Source organism: Rhincodon typus, chromosome 2, assembly GCF_021869965.1.
Source record: "Rhincodon typus isolate 14 chromosome 2, sRhiTyp1.1, whole genome shotgun sequence".
NCBI lineage: Eukaryota > Metazoa > Chordata > Chondrichthyes > Orectolobiformes > Rhincodontidae > Rhincodon > Rhincodon typus.
In genome coordinates, this window is record NC_063333.1 from 140357899 (window position 1) to 140384260 (window position 26362).

The following is a 26362-nucleotide window of genomic DNA, read 5'->3' on the forward strand; positions in this document are numbered from 1 at the left end:
GTGTGTGTGTGTGTGTGTGTGTGTGTGTGTGTGTGTGTGTGTTGGGGAGTATGAGGTTGGGATTGATGCTAACCAATAAAGTTTCTACTTAGATACAAAACTAATGTGTTTTTCATAGCCATGGGGTAAGTATGTGGAGGAAGCCATTTTGAGATCAGGTTACAGACCTCCCTATAGCTCCCTATAAATACTTGACTGTCATCAACAAATAGCAGTGCATTTTTGCCTTGTGTGTTATGTTGCCATCCAAGAGGTAGAGACCAAGAGATGGAATCTGACAGGCCCACATCTCATGCAGAAAAATCTTGACTCTATCATTCACCATGGTTGGGCGCTTGAACACAGGTTAAAGACAGAGTTCAGTAGGAATTAAAGGAGACTGGGGGATTTACCTAGCTTGGATTTAACAGAAGAAATCTACAGTGTAAGCCTCACAGTGAGTGGTAGTACTGGGATTAGAAGTTACCCAGCTGAAAAAAAAAACAAAAAGTAAGTAACCCATTAGGAGCTGGGAGCAACTGTGAACTGTTTGCTATAATAACTAATTTCACAGAGAATGATAGTGAAAATGAAACAAATATTTCTATAGTTTGAAGCGTAAATTTCCTACAAAAGAAAAACGTTTATTCAATAGTTTTTCGTTGGCCATTTCTTGCAGTAAAAGCCTTAAAATGTGAAGCCTTGATGTGTTATTTTGTCAGCTCTTAACTGGAGGTTTGAATTTCTCTTTAGAAATTATCGAATCTCTACAGGGATCCAAATAGAGTTAAAACCACTGCAGCAGGGAAAAGAAAGGGCAATATTTCACTTTTGAAAGATTTTAGTTTTTCTTCATTGTTTGTGTGTTTGGATGAACTTTCTTTAAAGTCTTTAACTGGGTGTTGAAGCTCCCTGTTATCGGAAGTCAGTACTCAGTGACATTTCGCTGCAGGAGTACTTGCCAGCTTCAGATTTCTAATTAACAGCTGAAGCACCACTTCCAAAACCCAGGAATCAGGGGAATGAAGCAACTCTGACATTTCAGGCATGGTGCAAAATGGCTTTCTCAGAAAATGGCTCATAAAGCTCCCCCTTCCCCTGTGCTGAACAACAATCCTGGGCATTGCCTGGAATTGTAGAATTGTACAGTAAAGGCCCCATTTGGCCCATCAAGTCTGTACTGCCCTGGTCTCGAACAGCAAATTTAAAATGTTACTCCCACTCAGGGGGCCTGAGTTTCGAATATGAAGGGGTTCCAGCACTCCCATCCCCTCTCTCACCTTCAAGATTGCCATGAGCAATAATGATTTTTCCCATTGTTTTCAGTCAATTCCATTTCTTCACGGAGTCATTATGGGCACACAGGGAGGCCATTCATCCCATCAAGCCCCTGCTGACTCTCAGTAGAGCAATCTAGTCAGTCTAATCTCCCTGTGGCTGTGAGATTATATTTCCCTCAAATGCTGACCCAGTTTCCTTTTGAAACAGTTGATCACCTCCACATCCCCACCTCCCTTGTAGATATTGGGTTCCAAAGTCGCTTGTGAAAATCATCTTCTTCACAGCTCCCCTCTTCAAACTCTTGTCGCAAATTCTCCAATCTGTGCCTTCCCACCAGCCCCCACCCTCCACTTCTCCCAGTCCTTATACCATCACCTGATGGGAAAAGCTTTCTTTAGCTACTTTAGTCTAAAGTTTATCTCATACACCTCGATCAAGTCTCCTTTCAACCTCTTTTCACTCTGAGGAGAATGACCCCAGCTTCTCCAAACCAAGTTTGCCGCTAAAATCGTTCACCCCTGGAACCACATAGACAGATGTCATTTTGATTTGATTTGATTTGATTTATTGTAGTCACATGTACCTACGTACAGTGAAAAGTTTTGTTTTGCGAGCAGTACAGGCAGATCATACCAAACAAGGACATACAGATCATGGGTTGCTTAGACAGTGCGAAGCAAACAAGGTTACTTGCTGTTCTAGACCAGGGCAGTACAGACTTGATGGGCCGAATGGAGCCTTTACCTGCACAATTCTACAATTTCAGGCAATGCTCAGGATTGTTGCATACAAGGGTGGCACGGTGGCTCCATGGTTAGTACTGCTGCCTCACAGCACCAGGGACCCGGGTTTGATTCCACCCTCGGGCAACTGTCTGTGTGGAGTTTGCACATTCTCCCCGTGTCTGTGTGGGTTTCCTCCGGGTGCTCCGGTTTCCTCCCACAGTCCAAAGATGTTTAGGTTAGGTGGATTAGCCATGCTAAATTGCCTATAGTGTCTAGGGTGGTAAATGCAGGGATACGATAGGGAGTGAGTCTGGGTGGAATGCTCTTTGGAGCGTTGGTGTGGATTCAGTGGGCCGAAGGGCCTGCTTCCACACTGTAGGAACTCCATTCTATGATGATTCTATGTTATAGTTGCACAGGAGGTGCACAAAGCAAGATCAACATTATTTGAAGTTAGAGAGTGCATTCAGCATGTCTAATAACGGCAGGGAAGAAGCTGTTCTTGAATCTGTCGGGGTGTGTGTTTAAGCTTTTGTATCTTCTGCTTGATGGAAGAGGTTAATCAGTCAGGGAATCAAGATTATGGGGAAAAGGCGTGAAGGTGGAGTTGAGGATGATGATTAGATCAGCCATGATCTTATTGAATGGCAGAGTGGATGCGATAGGTTGAATGGCCTGTATCTGTTCTTGCGTCTTACGGTCAGTTCTCAGTTTTTACTTAAAAATTCTTACTCTCCTGGGTTCAATTCCGCAAGGAGCTTCATGAAGGGATTTTTGGAAGTCCAAATACAACCACCTCAAATGCCATACCTTCAGAAAAGAAAATGGATGTAGTTGTTGAACCAAGGTCGGGAGGGATGAATCTGGTTGGTAGTTGGAATGGAATGGAGGAAGTGGGGCTGGAAAGGGAGTCTGTGGATGGGTGGGAAGATTATTTGAAATTAGACAACTCAATGTTAAGCCCTCTGGGCTGTAGGGTGCTCCTGATGTGGCCTTCTCTACATTGTTGAGACCAAACATAGACTAGGTGACCATTTTGCCGAGCATCTTCTCCTGGCCCCATAATGACCAGCCTAACCTCCCAATCACTGCCCATTTCAACCACCCCAACCCCGTCTCCCACTCCCTGTCCGACATTTCTGAAGAAGGGTCCTGACCTGAAACGTCAGCTCTCCTGCTCCTCTGATGCTGCTTGGCCTGCTGTGTTCCTCCAGCTCCACATGGTGTTATGTCCATTATCGGCCTCCTCCAGTGTCACAGTGAATCAGAATGCAAATTTGAAGAACAACACCTTATCTCTTGCCTGGGCACCCTACAGCCCGGAGAACTTAACGTTGAGTTCTCCAATTTCAAATAACCTTCCCACCCATCTCCCGGCTCCCCTTCTAGCCCCACCTCCTCCCTTCCATTCCAGCCATCAACTGGATTCATCCCTCCCATCGACCAACCAGATCATACCTACTACTGACTGTCCACCAATCACCACCATTCTGCTACCCCCTCCCCCATCTCTTTATCTGCTCCCTACCCCTACATCCAGTCCTGAAGAAGGGTAATACCTGAAACATTGAGTTCTCCTTTCCTCTAGATGTTGCCTGGTTTGCTGTGTGTGTTTCCAGCCTCCTGTTTGTCTGTCTCGGTCCTCAAGTTTCTTTGAATACTCTGTTCACTTGTTTCCAGCATAGCTGGCTTCTCCACAGTGGTCATTCCCAGCTCCCATTTTAATCCAGCGGGAATTCTCCACTCTGCTGCAAAGCCCCCTCCTGCTGTGATCTCACTTTGAACACCCCTCCAGGAGGCTGACGACACTCACATTTAGATCTGGTTAATGGTTTCCCCTTCTCTTGTGCTCTTATCTCTCGGGCAGCAATGCTAGTGACAGATTGCTTCGGACTTTGTGGACTAGATGAAACCTAGAGGTGTTAGAAATTAACATCCCCGACTGGCAAGGTGTTCCAGTTCACTCAGGGAGGTTGGATTGCTGCAGCAAATTGAACATTATAAATTAAAGTGATGAATAGTGACAGCAGAGGCTCCAATATCCCTTCCATCTCGTGGCTAACCAGGAATTCCTCCCACACTGTCTTTCTCTCTCCCTCCATCTATGTGTCGGATGGATTTGCAGGTTGATATTCAGCCTGGTTGGTCACATGGTGAGGACACCTTCCTTGGTCATTACCACACCACCTTCTCGGGCAATTTCCCAGTGTCAAGGAAGACTACCCTCCACTCCCTTGAACTGACCTTGCATGTCAAGTCCTGATGTAGGATTTGAACCCTGAGCTCAGGGGCAAGGACAGTACCCCCTGCCCCATGAATGTCCTTTCTAATTGAGTGCAGTACTTCAAGTAAGAGGGATGAAAGGCACCAGTCCCACGGAGAGATTGGAGTTGTACTTGTTGAGAGTAGAGGAAAGGAAGAGAGGATTTGACAGAGGCGTTTGAGCTTCTGAAGGGTTATGATGGAGTAAATGAAGTTCTGAGGGCACAGGGGCCTGTAAACAGGGGACGTGGATGGAAGATGTCTGGTGCAAGAACTGGAGACAATGTGAGGCAAGCAACGGTTTTACACAACAGGTTGCAATCTGGAAAACTCTGCCTGAACACAGATTGGCTAATCTCGTACACAAAAAGAGACTGAAGTAAATGTGTGAAAATGTTACTGTGCTATGGAGAAAGTGCGGGGGAGCAAGGATGATTGATTATTTTACCAAAGAGGCACAATAGACTGAATGTGCGACATTGTTCAGTGACCCTATGCAGGATTGGATGATGTGAATATTTTCTTTGGCTCTTTGTGTTGTGTTTTTTCCCCCCTGGCAGCACAAGACGAAAGCTGCAGGCCTCTGGAACCTCTTCCTGCCAGCGGTCAGTGGCCTGACTCAGTTAGATTATGCTTTCATTGCTGAAGAAACAGGAAGATGCTTCTTTGCTCCTGAGATTTTCAGTTGCCAGGCTCCAGGTAGGTCGCCAACACAAGTACCACCCGCTGACTTAGTCTTTTAATTGTCGAATGGATTGGCACTTTCTGCTCGGGAACTGTGAGGTTTAAGTGAGTAGGGAAGTTGGCCAAAAAAAAATCTCTTGACATTTTATAACAAAATCAGAAAGTGCTTCAACCTCTCACCAGGTCTGTGGAGGGGGAAAGGGAGTTAATGTTTCGAGTCCAGTGTGACATTTCTTTGGAACCCATCAGTTTCCCTAGAGGCAGGCTCTAGGATTCCCTGGCTGAACCTGGTCTCTGTTTATCCGGACACTACCCTCATCAAAGACTCCTCGCCGATCACTGAGCATTGCTGTCTGTTCCATTCCATGATCACAAACTTTCCTGGCCACGCTCCGGCCTTCCATATTCTGTAATGACCCTCTTCCTCTTGTATTCAATGTTCTGTTCTTCTTTTCACACTTTCTTTCCCAATTCCTGTTTTCCCTTTTTCTTTCCTTCCTTCCTTCCTTCATTCCTTCCTTCCTTCTTTCTCTTGCTTTCTCTCTCTCTCTTTGTTTCTCTCTCTCTCTCTCCTTTCTCTCTCTCTCTTCTTTTCTCTCCTTTTTCTCTCTTTCTTTCTCTCTCTCTCTTTCTTTCTCTTTCTCTCTTTCTCTCCTGTCTTTTTTTCCTTTCTCTCTCCCTCTCCCTCTCTCTCTCTCTTTCTCTCTCTTTTTGCCTGTTTCTCTCTCTTGTTTTTTTTCACTTTTTCTCTTTCTTGTTGTTTGTTTTTTTTTCTCCCCAAACCCTCGCCTGTCAACTCCACCCACAGCTCCCCACTTTCAGAAAACGTGATCTCAGGGTTTTCTCTCACCAAGTGAACTCTGGCCGGTCTATATGGCTCCAACCTTCTGCCAAGGAACAATGTCAGACCTCTGCAGTGCTGATGTTGATATTTCAACTTTTTAAATCCTCCCCTCACCAAATTATACACATTAAGGGTAGGGGTAGGCCGCATGGCCCCTTGAGCTTGTGATTATTAAACATAAAGCATTCATAGGATATTGACAGCTCTCGCTGGGCCAACATTAATTGCTTATGAGATATTTTAATTCAAATTTCTGCCAATGGTGATATTTAAACCCACATCCCCAGAATATTACCCTGGGGTTCTTGGTTATTAGCTAAGTGAAATCACCACTGTGCCACTGCCTCCCACTAAACCGAATTCAATAAAAATCTGGAATGAATAATAAAACTGACCATGTAACTGTTGTCATTTGTCATTTTAAAAAAAAACCCATCTTGTTCACCTCTGTTCTTTAAGGAATGCAATCTGCCATATCTCACTTACATGTGACTCCAGACCCACAGCAACTCTTGATTGCCCCTCTGATCAGTTAGGAACGGGCAAAACACACAAATGAATCAAAACAAAAGTATTCCTTCTGTAGCAGTACGCTTAAATAAAGTTGTCACAAAGATACTTTATTCCTTTATCTTTTAAAGTGTCTGCTAAAAATTCAAATTCCCATCCCAAGGCATTTTGGGTCCCTCTAGAGGTTCCACCTTCTATGCTTTACCCTCCTACTGGATTAATTACTTTTTTTCCCCTCCCTGAATTTTTTGACAGGTTTTCCCCTTTAAAACTTGCTTCTTTGGCCATCTGCACTCACACCTTCTTCTGTAGCTTGGCGTCAAATTTTGGTTGAACACTCGTGAAAGTAATTTACTATGTTAAACGTGCTATATAAATGCAGTTGTCGATGCTGTTCTTCTGCATATGGCTGACCAGAAAGCAACATCCGCAATGACTGACCCGTCGATTTTACTTTCACGCTCTAAGTGAGAATTTCTTCTTCAAATACCACCCCCCACCAGACTTTTGTTTTTACATATTCCCGCAACATGGGTGTTGGTGAAAACAAGAGCGAGAGGAACGAGAGCTCCAGTGTGGAGCTGGAGGAACACAGCAGGCCAGGCAGCATTAGCAGTTCTTACTATCTAGGAGCGAGAGGGAGATGTTTATAATGTTAGACCAGTCACAGCTGGAGGACAGTGAGTAGGTCTGCCCATCACACTATAGGAAGGATGTGATGGCTTTGGAGAGGGTGCAGCCTGGACAGGAGCGATTCAGCTGTGCAGAGAGGCTGGATAAGCTTCTTCAGAGCAGAGAAGGTAGAGATGGCAGGGGATCTGATTGAGGGGCACTGACTGAGAGTAGACTGGGAAAAACATTTCCCCCAAGTACAGCAGTAAGTAACCAATGGGTGTAGGTTTAATGGAAAGAGCAGGAGATTTAGAGGTACTTTGAAGAACACCTTTTGCCCAGAAAATGGTGGAACTCACGGCGAGAAAGAGTGGGAGAGGCTGGAGCAGGCGTTGTTGGTTGACCATGGGGTGAGGGCTTTGTGGTCCAGACTAATTCTGTCCTCTGCTGACACCGAACCACAAGCACCTTGGGCAAGGGGCCACGGGGTATGTTGGGGGGGCAGCAGCCCCGCCTGATTTTATACCGCCCCACCAATGACCAACACCCCGCCCTAATGACCAACACCCCTGCCAATGACCAACACCCTGCCAATGACCAACACCCTGCCAATGACCAACCCCCCATGCCAATGACCAACACCCCCCAATGACCAACACCCTCCCTAATGACCAACACCTCCACCTCCCCAATGACCAACACCACCCCAATGACCTCCAACCCCCCAATGACCAATACCTCTACGCCCCCATGACCCACCCCCCCCCACTACCCCCCCCCCAATGACCAACCCCCCCCCTAATGACCAACATCTCCCCCAATGACCAACACCACCCCCAATGACCAACATCTCCCCCAATGACCAACATCTCCCCTAATGACCAACATCTCCCCTAATGACCAACACCTCCCCTAATGACCAACACTCCCCCCACTGACCTGCACCCCCCATTGATCAACACCCCACCCCCACCGATCACGTCATACACAGCTCAGTGCTGCAGGGAACAGGTTCCTGCTCTCCGTGCCCACCCAACCCACTCTTGGTAACTAATCCATGAGAGCAATGTGTAAACTGCTTGTTTCAACACCCCTTGTTACTGAAGATGTACTATGGCAGACCATACTGAATTTTCCATCTGATGACATTCCCACCTTGTTTCCTAGACACGGGGAACATGGAGGTGCTACACCTGTATGGAACTGAAGAGCAGAAGAAGAAATGGCTGGAGCCCCTGCTTCGCGGAGAAATCCATTCCTGTTTCTGTATGACAGGTATCTAGATCTGTTTGGGTTATTATATTAGGTTGGTTATGAGCCCAGCTGACGTTCTCACTAGAGCCGCATTGTGGAAGCTACACACTCCTTTCCCCACCTCCCAAAGGCATTGACAGACCTAACTGATCTGGCCTACAGCTGCTGGGCTCCAAACTCCGGAATTCCTTCCTGAAACCTTACCACGTATCCCATGACACTCCATAAAACCTCCCCATCTTTGGCTGAACTGTTGGTCATCGGCCTTCAGATTTTGTTATTTGGCTTAGAGTCATGTTTCCATTTAGGGGTCACTCCTGTGAAGCAACTTGGAACATTTTACAATGTTAACTATTTAACGCGCTATTTAAATGCAACAGGTCGATTGCTGCTGCTCACAAAGCTGATCATAGAATCCCAACAGTGTGGAAGCAGGCCATTCAGCCCATCGAGTCCACACCGACCTCCAAAGAGGAATAAACCCAGACCTAGCCCCTCCCTACCGTATCCGTGTAATCCTGCATTTCCCATGGCTAATCCCCCAAACCTGCGCATGTTTGGACTGCAGGAGGAAACCGGAGCACCCGGAGGAAACCGGGAAAATGTGCAAACTCCACACAGACAGCCGCCTGAAGCTGGTATCGAACCTGGATCCATGGCGCTGTGAGGCACCAGTGCTAAGCACTGAGCCACCGTGCCGCCCCATATGGGTGGGTTTAAAGATTTGCGGAGCTGGAGGGCTGGCTTTCCCGGCAACTGGTGCCTATTTAGAGAAATGCCCCCCACAGTCGTATGACTCGAGTGTTTCGGACGGTCCCACAGGCCTGAACCATGGAGTGTCAGGGTAAGGCAACGTGCGGGTTCCGAATTTACCCCAGCCAGTGAGGTGCATGTTTTACCAGTGTGCTACCAGTGTGGAGTGATGGATGGGGAATGCATGTCTTGTTCCATCTCAGTGACTGGCCAGGAATCTCTCCTGCTCTCATTGGCTGCCATTGGCATGTGTTTGAAGGGTTTTGGGTGCAGGTAGGTGCTCATTCTGTTGGACTGCATTCCTAGCCACACTTTCCATGGCCCTATACCATGGGGTGGGGCTCGACCCCAGAGCTTCTAGCTCAGAGGCAGGGACACTACCTACTGAACTCCCTGACTTTTCCTGTGCAAACCCGAGTGCGTCTGATTTGAGTAGCTGGTGGCAGAAGCTTGTGCTTAATGGTTCTGACCCTCCCACCCCTATCCTAGCACCCCAACCCCTATCACTATGATTAATGGATGCTGTTAGTTCAGAATTGATGGCCTTTTCATCTTTGACCGTGATGTTTTTCTCTTCTCTCGGTCCACCTCTCAGAGCCGGACTGGCTTCCAGTGATGCCACCAATGTCGAATGTAGCATTCACCAAGATGGAGAGAGCTATGTGATTGTTGGCAAGAAGTGGTGGGCCAGTGGTGAGTAGAGAGTGATCCGGAGCTCAGATTTGGAAGTTACAGACCCCTTCCCCGTCTTGGGGAGGGACCAATACTCTCAGTATTCTGCCTGACATGAAACCAGGTGGGAGAGTGTGAGCGACGAGGAGGATGTAAAGGGTCCTCAGGGCGATTTAGACAAATTGAGTGAGTGGGCAATTGTGTACCAAATGCTTATAATGCCGATAAAATGTGAAGTTTTCCACTTTTGTAGGAAGAGTGGTGAATGGTGATAGATGGGGAAATGTTAATGAACAAAGGGATCTGGGTGTCCTTGTACCCCAGTCATTGAAAGCAAGCATGCAGGTGCAGCAAGCAGACAGTAAAGCAAATGTTTTTTTGGCCCTCATTGCAAGAGGGTTTGAGTACAGGAGCAAGGACATCTTCCTGCAGCTGTACAGGGCCTTGGTGAGACTAGGCCTAGAGTATTGTGTGGAGCTTCGGTGTCCTTACCCAAGAAAAGATACACTTGCCAGAGAGGGAGAGCGATGAAGGTTCACCAGACTGATTCCTGGGATGGCAGCTTTGTCATATGAGGAGAGATTGGCTCAGCTTGGCCTGGATTCACTGTGTTCCAGAACAATGAGTGGGGATTTCATTGAAACATTTAAACACTAATAGGGCTGGACAGACAGGGTGCAGGGATGAAGATTCCCCCTGGTTGGGAGGTCAAGAACAAGAGAATCGGGATATGGGATAGGCCATTTTGTACTGAGATGAGGAGATTTTACTTCACTAAGAGGACGGTAAATTGTGGAATTCTCTACCAATGGAGGCTAGGTCACTGAATATATTGAAGAAATAAGTAGATTTCTCGAAGCTAAAGGTATGGGGAGAGCACGGGTGTTGGTGTGGAGACAGAGGAACAGTCGTGATCATATTGATTGGTGTGATGGCTCGATGGGCCGAATGGCCTAACTGTTCCTATTTTCGATGTTTCTGAGTTAAACGTTGAGTTTGAGCCTGCTGGTTATTACCCCACTAGGTGGTAGTCTTGGTTTGACTGCTCAGAATACCAGCCTTACTTTTCTTACAGATGATGTGGAGGTGCCGGTGTTGGCACTGGGGTGGACAATGTCAGAAATCACACAACACCAGGTTATAGTCCAACAGGTTTATTTGAAAACAGAAGCTTTTGGAGCGTAGCCCCATTGTCGGGTGAAGTGAGAAAGAAGCACACAGAACACAGAATTAGTAAGTAAAAGATCAAAGGGTCATGCATTGTCTGACCTAAAATGTCACCTCTTCTTTACACTGATAAACCTTTAGATCTCTCAGGGCAGTGACTTGAAAGGAATTTGGGGATTTACATATACATATTAATCAATTAAAACTTCCTAACTGATTAAAGATTAACAGCATCTGAGGTTTGTTTAATACATCCTCATCAGTTGTGTGACCTTTTGATCTTTTACTTATAAATTCTACGTTCTTTCTCACTTCACCTGGTGAAGGGGCTATGCTCCGAAAGCTTGTGGTTTCAAATAAACCTGTTGGACTGTAACCTGGTGTCGTGTGATTTCTGGCCTTTTTTTGAACAGAGAAATTAGCACTGGCACCTTGGAATAGATGTGCTGTTACTCCTGGTAGAACGGGATGATTATATGTGGAATTCTTTGTTGAAACCAGTCAGCTTCGCCGATGTGGCATTTCCCAAAAACTAAGCAGGTTAAAGGTGTGGCACATTGTATGTAAGGGAAGATAACACTTAGAAAGAGCTGGCAGAGTGTGATAGGTTCACTGGTCTCCTGCATGATTTTGATTAAAGGCACAATAAACGTTTAATTCAAAGCACTGATTTAACCACAAATATTCAGGAAGGATGCAAAAGATTGTGTTTCTTTGCAAACCATTATGTCTTATGAGCTATTGGGCCAGTTTAAGTTAAATATTAACTGTACATCAAAGACAAATAAGTCATAAGTTACGGTGGTTTAGACTTTTCAGTGCCTTATTGTCTGATGCTGGCTTTAAAAGGTGACCTTCCCGCTATGCAGTTGAAAGCAATTGCCAATGTATTGAGCTATTCACTCACTGCCTGGAGCTGAATGCAACACCTTCCGGTGTCCACAGAAAGGCAGGGAAGTGGAGTTGAAGATTATCAGATCAGCCATGATCTCATTGAATGGTGGAGCAGACTTGATGGGCTGACTGGCACCTATGTCTTATGGGCCTTTCTAAAGTTGGTTTCTTCTTGTGTTTCATTCCTGAGGATTGCATGCTGAGCAGATTCAAAGTGACGTCTCCTTTTAGCAATATTTGAGTCTTGACGTTCACTTCAAACCTTTGCTCCAACTGTTTCTGTGCTAGTGGCATAATCTGGCAGGAAGGAGTAATTCTTCTCACCCTGCAGATTCCGAAAATACAGAACTATGGCCGTCGCTCATTACATTTCAGCATTCCTGTTATGGGGATTGTTTCCATTGCTCATTTCGCTGCGTCACCTTATTTGTTGCAGTGTGGTTTATACAGATAAACAACTTAATAATGCAGTTGTCTCAAATGAATGCACTGCCTGGGAGAGTGTGGAGGTGGATTCCACAGGAGGTTTCAAAAGAGAGTTGGATATATGTTTGGAAGCGATGAATTTAGAGGGCTTTGGAGATAGAGATGGAGAGCGAAACTAGCCGGCTAACTCTTTCATGTGCCGGTACAGTTACAGCTGAACTTCTGTACTGTAAAATCCTATGACTAAGATCAGGGCTACAAAGGCTATCAGGCCACTGATGCCTTGAACTCCAAGTTGTTTAGGAAAAGCAAAGGTTTGTTCTTCGAAAATTGAAAGCCGACGTTACGATGGAGGTGAGCGAGGGGTGCAATGGCTTTGCCATTGGGTGTGCTGTCATAAATAGCTGTCGTATGTACTTAATGGCTGTGAAGGATGCAGACCAGTGACTGACACAGCCTGGATCGCAAACACCAAAAAGTGTATCGACAATTACTCTGAGTCCGAGGATGCTCCTTATTGGGGAAATCCTCTTAAAGGAATTGTCTTCTTCAGATTGAAGATGAACTGGAAGAGATTCAGGGAAGACCCTAGTGGAGAATTTCTTAACATTTCTGCTAGAGAGCAGGACGCTGCCTTCACAACTTAAATGAGATTGACACACTCTATGTCAACTGATGATTTGTCCTTTGGTATTAATGAACCATCCTTGATGGCCACATGTCATATAATTTTTTTTTTGTCTCATTAACTAATGAATGATTTCCAAATTGCTGTTTCTTAGCAAGCTTAATAAACTATCTGAAAATTTGTTACCTTGGGTAACTGTGGTCATAAACCCCTCCAAAACCTGCCAGTATTGACGGTGTAAGGATTGGATTGTGTGGCATTAACTACTAGGAGGAATGTGATGAGCTTAGCATCAAATCTTTTCAATTTTAAACTTCACTTCACCATCCCCTCCCACCCAAAGACTTACCCTAGTTAAACTGTTGAATCTTTGTTGTTTTGATCAGGAAAATAATCCAATGCTTGAATTCCTGTGACAGGTTGCCTTCGCTGTCACTTCCACTCATTCATGGGACGTGGGTGTGCCTGGTAGGGCAAGCACTTATTTCCCATTTGGAGCTGGCCTTGAGAAGGTGGTGGTGAGCCACCATCTTGACCTGCCACAGTCCTTGCAGCGTAAGTACTTTCACAATACTGTTAGGGAGTTCTGAGATTTTCACCCAGCGACAGTGATATATTTCCAATTCAGGATGATGAGTAGCTTGGAGAGGGATCTCATAGATGGTGGTGTTCCCATGTATCTACTGACCTTGTCCTTCTAAATGGAACTGGTCATGGGTCTGGAAGGTGCTATCTAAGGAGCTTTGGCGAATTTCTACAGTGCATCTTGTGGATGGTAATTGAAATCCAGCCCGTGTTATATTTCAGTTGAAAAATCCTGCTCTTCCAATCATATGGCATAAAACTGATGCATGCATAAATATCTTTAATTTTACAATTTTGCATGATAGAACCATGGTTTGATCTTTATATTGAACACAAAGGAAATTCATTCACATTAAAACTGATTTTTGCCAGAGTGAATTTCTAATTACACCAGAGACATAAACCGGATTACAAACAGGAACTCCAAATATAAAGAATAAATATCTGAGAGCCATTATGGAAACAAATTGTATTTGTAAAAATTGTATACAAAACATCTATACATTGTCTTAGTTAGTGTTTGTAAAGTTTATTTTGTTCATTTATGGGATGTGGATGTCACTGGCAAAGTCCATGTTTATGGAATTTATGTACTTGTCTTTGAGAAGTTGATGGTGAGCTCTCTTCTTGATCGCTGTAGATTTTGGAATGTAGGGACACCCATAGCGCTGTTAAGGAGGGAATTCCAGGATTTTGACCCAGCGACAGTGAAAGAACGGCAATATATTTCCAAGTCAGGATGGGGAGTGGCTTGGAGGGGAACTTGCAGGTGGTGGGTATTCCTGTGTATCTGCTGCCCTAGGCCTTCTAGACGGTAGTGGTCGCGGATTTGGAAGGTGCTGTCTGAGGAGCCTTGGTGAATTTCTGCAGCAAATCTTACAGAGGTGCACACTGCCACTCCTGAGCGTCGGTGGTGGAGGGAGTGGATGCTCTCAGTCGAGAATGAGGTGCTATTTCATCTTGGATGGTGGTGAACATCTTTAATGCTGCTGGAGGTGCACTCATCCATGTGGGTCGAGGGTATTCTATTGCATTTGTGACTTGTGCCTTGTAGATGATGGACAGGCTTTGAGGAGACAAGCAGGTGAGTTATTCACCACTAAGTTCCCAGCCTCTGACCTGCTCTTGTTGCCACAGTTTTTATGTAGCTGATGCAGTTCAGTTTCTGATCAGTGATAACCTCCAGGATGTTAACAGTTGGTAAATTCAGTGATGGTAATGCTGTTGAGAGTCAAAGGAGGTTGTCCAACTCTATCTTGTTTTTAAGTGGACAGTGTGTTCCTTGAAAAGTTATTACAAACAATTTTCTGCGTTTTATACGGTACCCTGACTCACATTCCTTTATTTAGACGCAGATTTTCCAGATGTTTGCAAAGTTCATCTTGTTCATTTATGGGATGTGGATGTCACTGGCAAAGTCCATGTTTATTGAATTTGTTTAGTTGATTCCAGAATTGAGAAGGTTGGCTTATGAGGAGAGATCGATTAGACTGGGACTATACTCATTGGAATTTAGAAGAATGAGGGGGGAATCTTACAGAAACATACAAAATTATGAAGGAAATAGATAAGATAGAAGGAAGGAGGTTGAACTAGGGGGGCATAGCCTCAAAATAAGGGGGGAGCAGATTTAGGACTGAGTTGAGGAGGAACTTCTTCACCCAAACGGTTGTGAATCTGTGGAATTCCCTGCCCAGTGAAGCAGTTGAGGCTTCCTCATTGAATGTTTTTAAGGCAAAGATAGATTTTTGAGCCGTAAAGGAATTAACAGTTATGGTGAGAGGGCGGATAAGTGGAGCTGAGTCTACGAAAAGATCAACCATGATCTTATTGAATGGTGGAGCAGGCTTAATAGGCCAGATGGCCTACTCCTGCTCCTATTTCTTATGTTCTTATGAGTCACTTGTGTATTTGCCAGCGTCATATTGTTTCTGCTCAAAAAGAAGGGGACGAAAAGTACCTATAAAACTCGTTATCTCTTTCAGACTTGAACAGAATGTGATTTCTTTATGAAATGTGGCATTAAATGAATTAATTCATGAATCAATAGATGGAGAGCAAAATAGCAGGACCGCTGAAGAGGTCAAATAAAGAGCATTGGGAACAATTGCTCTCAGGAGAGAGCAGGAAAGGGAACTGAGAATGGGAAGAAGGAAAGGTAGAAATAGGGGCTCAACTGGGAGTGAAACCATGGTCCAATTTTCAGCGGACGTACACCTTTCTTGCAGAGATGGTTCAACCTTGATTGTGGTCTGGTTGGGCCAATATGCACTATTGTGGAAATGACAGTACCTCCACGTACTCACTTAATTTGCCAGCTACTGTAAGGGTTGAAAAGGCACGGCCTACTGATAAGAACCAAAGTTACGATCAAAAATGACTGAATTCCCTATTAGATTGGCTACATGACCAGCGGCTTTAAGTAGCATCAGCACACAGCTGTGAAAGCATCCAGTAGGCGGAGCGTTGGACATGAGAGTTGGGCTCAGAGGTTGGAGGGTGAAAACAAGTGACACCTCTTGAAATGGGGGTGTGACTGAGGATGGTGGATGGACAGAAAGGTGCACGGATCATGAGGAGAAGTTCGGGAATCATAAGGATTGCCAGGTACAGATGGGAAGAGAAAGACTTCTCCTCTGCGGTTATGTCAGTCCCTTGGAACTCGTGCGGAGCAACATGAAGTATCCCAACAATATGCTTCAGGCCTGTCAGGAATGGTGAGTACCGTGGGGTCTGGGCTGCATTATTTCCCACGCCCCCAAAACGACGTTTTGATTTAAATTTGTAAGTTCCTTTGTCTGAGTTTTGTTACCATGCTCCTCCAAATTGGTTCAATTTGATCAACACTTGTATTATAAATGGTCGAGAGAGAATGATTAGGGCAAAGGGAGACCTGACAACCCTGGCCTGGCAACAATGAAAGGAGAAATTGAGGCTAAAAACAGAAGAGGAAATAAAATCTGATGTGTGGGGTGGGGTCGGTGGGGGGATAAGTGGGAAACAACACTGGGGTTTGCACTGAGGGAAATCTAAAGAAGATTTCTGGGGGCGGCACGGTGGCTCAGTGGTTAGCACTGCTGCCTCACAGCGCCAGGAACCCAAGTTCAATCCCCGCCTCGGGCGGCTGTCTGTGTGGAGTTTGCACATTCTCCCCGTGTCTGCGTGGGTTTCCTCCGGGTGCTCCGGTTTCCTCCCACAGTCCAAAGATGTGCAGGTTAGGGTGGATTGGCCATGCTAAATTGCCCATAGTGTCCAGGCTAGGTGGATTAGCCATGGGAAATGCAGGGTTACAGAGATAGGGGGGTGCTGGGATGCTCTTCAGAGGAGTCGGTGTGGACTCAATGGGCTAAATGGTCTGCTTCCACACTGTAGGGATTCTGTGATCTCTGTGAAAACAAGGGAAAAAGGAAGTTGCTGGATCAGTTGTTAAATTGAAATCCGAAACAGATGAATTTTGCCAAGCAAAGACTTTCAGGGATATGGGCCAAAGGTAGATAAATGGAGTTAGGCAGTAGATCAGCCATGATTTCGTTGAATGGCTAACTCCTCTTCCTGTGCTCCTAAGATGTTGCCAATGGCCTTCAAAAGGCTGTGGTGAAAATAAGCAAACGAAGGTTATTGGGAGGGTGGAGTTGTGGGTTTCCATTGGGTCACCTGAGATTACCGTGGAAACATAGTAGAAGCTCTGGGTTGTGTGAATTTTGGTGCAGTCACCTCGCTAGATGGTGAAGCTGCTGGTGTTTTCAGACTGAGACAGGGAGTTGAAGGAGCACTCGAGAGAAATGGACCTGTCGCGGTGCCTACGGTGGTAGCTGTACTCTTTGACAGCCCTCAGGATGTACCCCTTGAACGATGCCCCCATGAAGGCGTACACGATGGGGTTGAGGCAGCTGTGGAAGAGAGCGATGGTCTCCGTCACCTGGATGGCAATGTCCATCCTCTTGCTGCTGTGGCATTCGCTGATGATCATGTGCAACAGATCGAGCAGGCGGCATAACCTGACAACGTTGTAGGGCAGCTGGGTCAGGAAGAAGACCCCCACAACAGCAAGGAGGACCCGCAGTGCTCCGCGCTTCTTCCCGCTTGGCGCTCTGCACACGGCCTTGGCCACCACCGAGTAGCAGTACAGCATGACCAGCGACGGTATGGCGAAGCCCAGGAGGATCTCGAAGATCTGGATGGTGGCCTTGGCCGAGCGGGCCATGTGCGAGGGGAAGATGGAGATGCATAGCATCCTGCTTCCTGCCCCGTGCACCGAGGTGAAAACGAAATCGGGGACGCTCAGCAAGATGGCCGCTGCCCAGACGCAAACGCAGACCACCTTGCCCTTGCTGCCAACGGTCTGAGGGCTCGCCACCTTGGAGCTAGCCAAGTACCGGTCAACGCTGATGCAGGCGAGGAACAGCATGCCAGCACTGAAGTTCATGACGAAGAGAGCGGAGGAGATCTTACACATGGCCACCCCTAATATCCAGCCGTGGACTGCATAGACTATCCAGAAGGGGAGGGTGATGAGAAGCAGCAAGTCGGCAATGGCCAGATTCAGGATGTACAAGTCCGTTTTCGACTTGAACTTTTTGTAATAGGTGTAAACAGCCACCACCAATGAATTTCCAGCAAGCCCAATGATCAGAGTGACCGTGTAGAACACTGACAGGAAATACTTGGCGAACTGTCTAACATTATCCTTCTCGCATATGTAATAATAATCGTCATAGTTGATGCTATAATTTCTGTAGTCACTGTAGGTCCAGTTGTAAAAACCATTCTGGTAATAGTCATAAATGTCTTCGTCCTCCATGGCACCTTGAAGATAAAACAACAGCGATCACATTATCCGTTTGCAAAATGGGCAGGGAATTTCACCAACCTTCTGGTGCCTCACCCATTTGGGGCATCCCTCAGCACCTCGATGCTGTCGGTACTCTAGAGCACAGCAAGATTCCACAAATAATAATCGAGCATTTACTTTTATTTTTGCTGCCTGCTCCTGAGTGAAGGATGTTGGCCGGGACATTAGGAGGAACCCTGCCACCACCACCACCACCACCACCTCCCCCCACATCAATGGGCTGATGGTTCATCATCTCATGGACAAAAGGCAGTGCCTCTGACAATGCGGCACTCCCTCGGCACTGACCCTCCGACACTCCCTCAGTACTGCCTCTCTGACAATGCGGCACTCCCTCAGTCAAACTGAAATGGGTGTAGTTAAACCCGTGTTGGGGTTCTCATTGTACTGAATGGTCTAGGATCTCGTTTAAGGTGCCACCTGGGCATGGGATAGATCCTGTTGCCTGTCGATGGTGGTGGCAGTGGGGGGAGGATGGTCCTTGGTCAATAGTGATTGACTCTGTGGTTTGGGAGCTGTTCTCACCAAACACATCACCAGCAGCATGGACTCCAGGTCCACTCCTCCATCACCTTTCTCCACCAATGCCCCCTCCTCCTCCCCACCTCTTGGCAGCTGTTGTAGGAGATGGAACACTTTACCTTTTTAAACTCGTGTGTTCACTGCACAAGACTCAAACATTCCTTCCAGCTAAAGCAGCAATTAACTTGCACTCCTTTCAACCTAGTCTACTGTATTCAGTAGAATACTCACAATGTTCTACCATACTCACTATGACAAACGCTGTCTCTTGCTCTCAAGCTCACATTTCTGTCCTGGAATGTTCCAGTGAAGACCAATGCAAGCTGGAGGAATAGCATCTTATTTTTCACTTAGGCACTTACAGCCTTCAGGAGTCAACAACTTCAGACATAAACACAGTCTCCATTTTGATACCTTCTCCATGCTCCCCCTGCTCTTTTCTGCATTGTGTTCCTCATGGTTTTACTTTCAGTCAAAGTACTTCTCTATTCTGTCATTATCATTGAATCTGGATCTCTGTCTTGCCTTCTGTAAAAACATTGCCACTCTCTTTTGACTTTGTTCTGTGACATCTTTGATCTCCCATCTTCCAGAACCTTTTCCCCTTTCAACGCTACAAAACCCAGGACTTTTCTACCTCTCTTCAGTGCCAGGATCTTGACCCAGCGACACTGAAGGAATGGTGATACCTTTCCAAGTCAGGATGGTGAGTGAGTTGCAGGGGAACTCGCAGGGGGTGATGTTCCATATCTGCTGCCCTGGCCCCTGCAAGGTGGTAATGATTGCGGTCACGGTAATGGGTTTGGAAGGGGCTGTCAGAGCAGCTTGGGTGAGATTTACTTCTCCCATTTTCTGCCCAAATTCTCCCTCATTGTCAGAAACAAAAAACAGAAATTTGCTGGAAAAGCTCGGCAGGTCTGGCAGCATCTGCGGAGAGAAATCAGAGTTAACGTTTCGGGTCTGGTGACCCTGCCTCAATGTGTTCAGCAGTTGGGGGAGCCTTTTAGCCAGGACTGGGTTGCTACGAGTATCTCACACTCAGGAACTTGCTACATCTGTAGTATATTCTTAACCAGCAGTTTAGTTATGACAATGTGGTTATCTCGTAAACGTATTCTTTTTCTGAAACCACATTTTTCTATACTGAGTACACATAGATTGGATGGAGTCTCTCATTCCAAATGAAAGCGGGAGTATTGTTTGTGATATACATAAATGATCTGGAGGAAGGTATAGATGGTCTGATTAGCAAGTTTGCAGATGACACTAAGATTGGTGGAGTAGCAGATAGTGAAGGGGACTGTCGGAGAATGCAGCAGAATATAGATAGATTGGAGAGTTGGGCAGAGAAATGGCAGATGGAGTTCAATCCAGGCAAATGCGAGGTGATGCATTTTGGAAGATCCAATTCAACAGCGAACTATATGGTAAATGGAAAAACCCTGGGGAAAATTGATGCACAGAGAGATCATCTGGATGTTCAGGTCCATTGTACCCTGAAGGTGGCAACGCAGGTCGATAGAGTGGTCAAGAAGGCATACGGCATGCTTTCATTCATCGGACGGGGTATTGAGTACAAGAGTTGGCAGTTCATGTTACAGTTGTATAAGTCTTTGGTTTGACCACATTTGGAATACTGCAAACAGTTCTGGTCGCCACATTACCAAAAGGATGTGGATGCTTTGGAGAGGGTGCAGAGGAGGTTCACCGGGATGTTGCCTGGTATGGAGGATGCTAGCTATGAAGAGAGGTTGAGTAGATTAGGATTATTTACATTCGAAAGACGGAGGTTGAGGGGGGACCTGATTGAGGCCTACAAAATCATGAGAGGTATAGACAGGGTGGATAGCAAGAAGCTTTTTCCCAGAGTGGGGGACTCAATTACTAGGGGTCACGATTTCAAGGTGAGAAGGGAAAAGTTTAAGGGAGATATGCGTGGAAAGTTCTTTACGCAGAGAGTGGTGGGTGCCTGGAACGCGTTGCCAGCGGAGGTGGTAGAGGCGGGCACGATAGCGTCATTTAAGCTGTATCTAGACAGATACATGAATGGGCAGGGAGCAGAGGGATACAGATCCTTGGAAAATAGGCGACAGGTTTAGATAGAGGATCTGGATCAGCACAGGCTTGGAGGGCCGAAGGACCTGTTCCTGTGCTGTAATTTTCTTTGTTCTTTGTTATTCTGTTCAATCAGCAGTTAGTTGTATGCGATTCTGAGGGGACTTGACTGGTGGTGCTGAAAGGATGTTGCCCCTTGTGGGAGACACTAACACGAGGGGACACATTTAAAAAATAAGGGGACTCTCATCTTAGATGGAGGTAAGGAGAGCTATTCTCCCAGAAGGTCATGAGTCTTTGGTCCTGTTCTCCCCAGAGGAGAGTGGAGCATTGGATATTTTAAGGCACATTCATGACTAGTAAGGGAATCCAAAGTCATCAAGTCATGCAGCACGGAAACTGACCCTTCGGTCCAACCAGTCCATGCTGAACATAATCCCAAACTAACCTAGTCCCACCTGCCTGCTCCTGGCCCATATCCCTCAAACATTTCTTCGTCATGTACTTATCCAGATGTGTTTTAAATGTTGTAACTGTACCCTCATCCATCATTACCTCTGGAAGCTCATTCCACACATAAACGACTCTCTGTGTAAAAAGTTGCCCCTCATGTCTTTCTTAAATCGTTTCCCGCTCACATTAAAATATGCCCCCTAGTCTTCAAATCCCCCATCCTAGAGAAAAGACACCTGCCATCCACCTTACCTATGCCCCTTATGATTTTATAAACCTCTATGAGGCCACCCCTCAACCTCCTCCACTCCAGTGAAAAAATCCCAGCCTCTCCCCATAACTCCAACCCTCCATTCCTGGCAATGTTCTGGAAAATCTTTTATGAACCCTCTCCAGTTGTCGGATGAGGTAGAAGTGTGGAGTAATCAGATCAAGTATGTTCTTATTGTATGGTAGAACAGACTAGAGGGGCCAAGTGGCCAACATCTGCTGCCCTTAAATTGGGTGCGCTTCTCGTGTGTTCTGTGATTTGTTGTGAAGAGACACTGCTGTGACAAGTCACTTGCTCCTCCACACTCTTAATACTTCATTTTTTTATAGAGACGGTGCGTTAACATTCAGTCTGAATCCTGACTCGGGAACCAACCTCGAATACAAGAACGACGAGACTTGTCACACTCATTCTGAAGTCGGCTTCAAGGATAACGCAATTTACTTGCATGTAGTGTTGCTTGAGTTGATAAATGGCTTCTTTAAATGTAGAGAGGCTCCCACTGAATATACAAAATATTCAGTACATCAAAGCAAGCTCTGCTATTAGATTGCAGAGCAATGACACTGCCTGAGTGTCAATTGGCAATATAACTGCAGATGCTGGAAGCCAGAGTCATTAGAATGTGAAGTTGGAAAAGCACAGCAGGTCAGACAGCATCCAAGGAGCAAGAAAGTCAACGTTTCGGGCCGAAACCCTTCGTCAGGACTGGGGAGGGTGAGGGTGGTGACCAGAATTAAATAGAGGGAGGGGTGTGGGGCTGGGGGAAGGGTAGGTGGATGTGGGGTAGGGGGTTATTGTGATTGGTCAGTGGGAAGGGTGGAGCGGATAGGTGGGTAGGAAGATGGACAGGTTCAGACAGGTCAGGGAGGTGAGGAGGGGAAAGGGTGGACATGGGATAAGGCTGGGGGGTTTTTCTAACCCCTCCCTTCCCTTCCTGGACCTCTTCACCTCCCTCTCCCGAAACTGACTCACCACTGACATCCATTTCAAACCCACTGACTCCCACAACTACCTCGACTACACCTCCTCTCAACCACCGTCCTGCAAAAATGTGATCCCATACTTTCAATTCCTCCGCCTCCGCTGCATTTGCTCCTAGGATGAGATGTTCTACTCCTGGACATTCCAGATATCCTCCTACTTTAGGGACCATAATTTCCCCCTCCTCTGTAATTAAGAATGCCCTCATCTCCCCCATTTCCCATGCTTCTGCCCTCAAACCCTTTACCCCCCCAACAAGAATTAGGATAGAGTCCCCTTGGTCCTCATACCTCCCCACCAACCTCTAAATATAACGCATCATCCTCCGACATTTCCGCCACCTACAATCAGACCCCACCACCAAAAAGATATTTCCCTCCCCACCCCTGTCTGCTTTCCACAGGGACCATTCACTCCACGACTCCCTCATCAGCTCCACACTCTGGGTTCGACCCCCACCCCATGGTAGGGGATCATGGAAGGTGTGGCTCGTAGTGTGGTCAAACAGAATGAGCATTGGATATTTTAAGGCAGATTCATGACTAGTAAGGGAACCCAAAGTCATAAAGTCATACAGCTCCACACTCTGCACCAATTTCACCACTACACCCCCAGATACCTTTCCCTGCTACCGCGAGAGGTGCAGCATCTGCTCCCACACCTCCCCTCTCACCTCTGTCCAAGGCCCCAAATAATCCTTCCAGATCCAGCAGAGATTCACCTGCACCTTATCCAACCTGATTTGTTGTATCCATTGCTGCCGGTGTAGTTTCCTCTTTATTGGGGGACCAACCGCAGACTAGGGGACTAGTTCGCTGAACATCTGCACCTGTGAGCACCAACCAACCTGACCTTCCGGTTGCCATCCATTTTAATTCCCCCTGCCATTCCCCTAGCGACATGTCCATCCTCGGCCTCCTCCACTGTCAGTGGGGCCAAATGTAAACTAGATGAACAACACCTGATATTTCGCCTTGGGAGCTTACAGCCCAAGGGCCTGAATATTGACTTCGCCAGCTTCAAAATTCCTCCAACCCAGCCTTATCCCCTGTCCCACTTCCCTGACCTGTCCGAACCTGTCCATCTTCCTACTCACCTATTCACTCTACCCTTCACACTGACCAATCACAATAACCCCGTACCTGCATCTACCTATTGCCATCCCACCTACCTTTCCCCCGGCTCCCCCCTCTTCCATTTACTTCTGGACTCCCCTCCCCCTCCCCAGCAAAGGGTTTCGGCCCGAAACGTTGACTTTCCTGCTTCTTGGATGATGTGTGACCTGGCGTTATGTCTTTGTTTGCTTTGATATTTTCACTCTGATTCTTAAGTGAAGTGTAACCCCTCGAACAAATGTGAACGGGTTGCACCCCTGGGGAGAAGCAGCATCTATCCTTTTGAGTTGAACAGTGCAGTCTGAATGGAAGGGAAGACATTACCACAGAGAGTTGTTGAGATTTGGAGATGCACTGCCGTAGAGGCAGTGTGGTGGAAGCTTCAGTCAGCAAGACATTGGACAAGCCGATTTGAATGGGGAAGAACCAAAGGAGCAGGACTTGTTGGACAACTCTTTTGAAGAGCTGGTATCGAGACAATGGGCTGAATGACCTCCCCCGTGCTGTGTCGTTCTCTGCAGAGCTGTCAGCGTCCACTGGAAGTTTCCAGAGAGGGCGGACAGGCAGGAGTTCATTCTTGGATGTGTTTCCGTTCCTCCACTGACTCGGGCTCTGACCTTTGAGGGCCTGATAGTCGATTGGCAAAGTTGTGAAGGTCTGCACGTGTGGTTTTCCTGGCTCAGACTACTTTGGTTTGGGTATGGGTGGAGGACTAATGGCAGGCTGAGCAGCAGCGAGCTGATCCACCTCATTGGAGAGCCTAATGAGGGACCTGCACCCCCTCAGCCCTACCCCTGTGGGAATCTTCGGGAAGGAGCAGGTGAAGGGATAGGTTTTAAAGTCTCGGAGAGGACACTAGTGGGGGTACCAATGGCTTGTAGGAGTTGCCTTTGACCTTTCGACGATAGAAACCTGCCTTTCCTTCCCTATTATAAAAACTTTAATAAAACGTGCCTGCTATCATATAGTCAGGCCTGTTGTTGCTTTGTGATGCGTAAATTGAAATAAAACTCTGCATTGAAAAAAATTCTACACCGACACTGTCCAACCAACCTTTAACCTCTGCTGTTTAAGCATGTCTGCCTGCCTAACCTTGTACTGGTGCACAGGAGTAGGTCTTGTGACACCATGATACTACCTCTTCCTCTGAGCCAGGAGGCCCGGGTTCAAATCTCCCCCCTACTCCAGAGTCTGCGTAATGACGACTCTGAAGAGGTTGATGAGAAAATAGAATCCCTACAATGTGGAAACAGGCCATTCGGCCCAACAAGTCCACACCGCCCTTCTGAAGAGCATCCTACCCTGACCCATTCCCCATAACTCAGCATTTCCCATGGCCCATCCACATCTTTGGACTACAGGAGGAAATGGGAGCACCTGGAGGAAACCCACACAGACAGTTGCCCGAGGGTGGAATCGAACCCAGGTCCCTGGCGCTGTGAGGCAGCAGTGCTAACCACCAAGCCACCTTGCCACCCTGGCATGGGGTGGGTCATTCAGGAGGGTAACTGGCTCGCTTGAGCCAGAATTATTTCTTTAAATATGGTGGGCAGCTTGCTAAATTCTGACACCAGCTCACCTTGAACCTGGCTTGCAGTTGGCGGGGGTGGGTGACAGAGTTGTGGGCTAGACAGTCAAACAATTTTTTGTCATCTGCTACCACATGGAAACCACGCCTAGAGAGGGCATTCACATCAGAGGTGCCCACGCTGACCTTGTGTCTGAATCTGGGAGTGTTGGATACCCTGTATATTCAGTTCAGAATGATCCAATGGTGCAAACTGGCTAATCTGTGTGGGGGTAGAGGGCTTGTGCATATATTTGTAGCTACGCTGCCCAGTACAGAACTCCTGACAGGTTTACAGTTAACCCTTGGCTTGCTGCCAACTGTAGGGAAGTCATTTAGAGTGAAACTCCAGACTGATGACTGTCAGACCGATTCAGCACTCAGGTCATCAAACTGTGAGCTTCAGCTGAACCTCACTGTTACTATTAACGCTCTTGGTTGTCGCAAGGCAACACAAGGTGGTAGAAAAAAAAACCCCAGCTAACTTCCTCTTTTCCTCCCTTCTGCTTCGGAACTTGGTGAGATGGTTTACTGGAGCGTGGCTGCCCTTGCGTATTTTGTATTTTTGAGGTTGTGTGCGAGAGAAAATGATCATTTACAGTAATTACTACAACTTGCAGCTGATACTGATGGCAGGGGGGGCGGGGGTGGAAATAAAGGAAATACTTGCATTTTAACACACCTCAGAATGCTTTAAAAATGAATCACGTTTGTTTTAGTTTGCCAAGGACTTGCTGCACAGGCAAACTTGGCAGCCGTGAGTATAAAAGCCTTGAGGGGAATATTTAGTTAAACTTTATAAGTAAGACTTCATCAGGGAGTTCCAAGCAAAACGCCTGAATCTTCTTGATGCCTGATCTTAAGAGTTGGATCTTCCCTCCTTTGAGATGAAACAGGTGCCTGAAGCCTACACGGTGCAGGTGAATAGTCAGTGACTTTCTCCAAATTGTCCCTGGAGGGCAAACTTCCTGCATGGTTAAGGAGAGCAGATGGACACTATAACTTCTCTGTCCCTGAAGTTGTAAAACCTCTCTACACCTTCATAAAAAATGTAAAAAAAAAATAAGTCTCTCGGCTGCCCGGGTCTCCGTTGTCACAGGAATTAACTGTCAGTTATCATCTAACTGGTGCATTCTCTGTGGCAACCTGTCTACCTATGGGAGTCCACCTGCCAACCAATCAGCACTCTACTCTCATACTGTTGAAACAAGCGAGCTTATTCTCCCTTGTTAGAGACAAATAAAAAAGCTGCAGATGCTGGAATCCA

General features: G+C 46.6%; 2 protein-coding genes across 2 annotated transcripts in view; one reads left to right on the forward strand and one right to left on the reverse strand.

Annotated features, from left to right (window-relative positions):
- The window catches only part of LOC109912227 (acyl-CoA dehydrogenase family member 11), a 145479-nt gene that overhangs the window by 46681 nt on the left and 72436 nt on the right, over positions 1–26362 (forward strand). The window contains 3 exon segments of the mRNA XM_048609168.1: positions 4808–4946; positions 8065–8172; positions 9500–9597. Of these exon segments, the coding sequence (XP_048465125.1) occupies positions 4808–4946; positions 8065–8172; positions 9500–9570 (318 nt within the window). The 3' untranslated portion in view covers positions 9571–9597.
- Positions 16569–26362, reverse strand: part of LOC109923965 (atypical chemokine receptor 4-like) — a 24689-nt gene continuing 14895 nt past the window's right edge. Inside the window, exon 2 of the mRNA XM_048609866.1 lies at positions 16569–18082. Within this exon, the coding sequence (XP_048465823.1) occupies positions 16995–18077 (1083 nt within the window). The 5' untranslated portion in view covers positions 18078–18082 and the 3' untranslated portion in view covers positions 16569–16994. The remainder of the gene's footprint in view (positions 18083–26362) is intronic.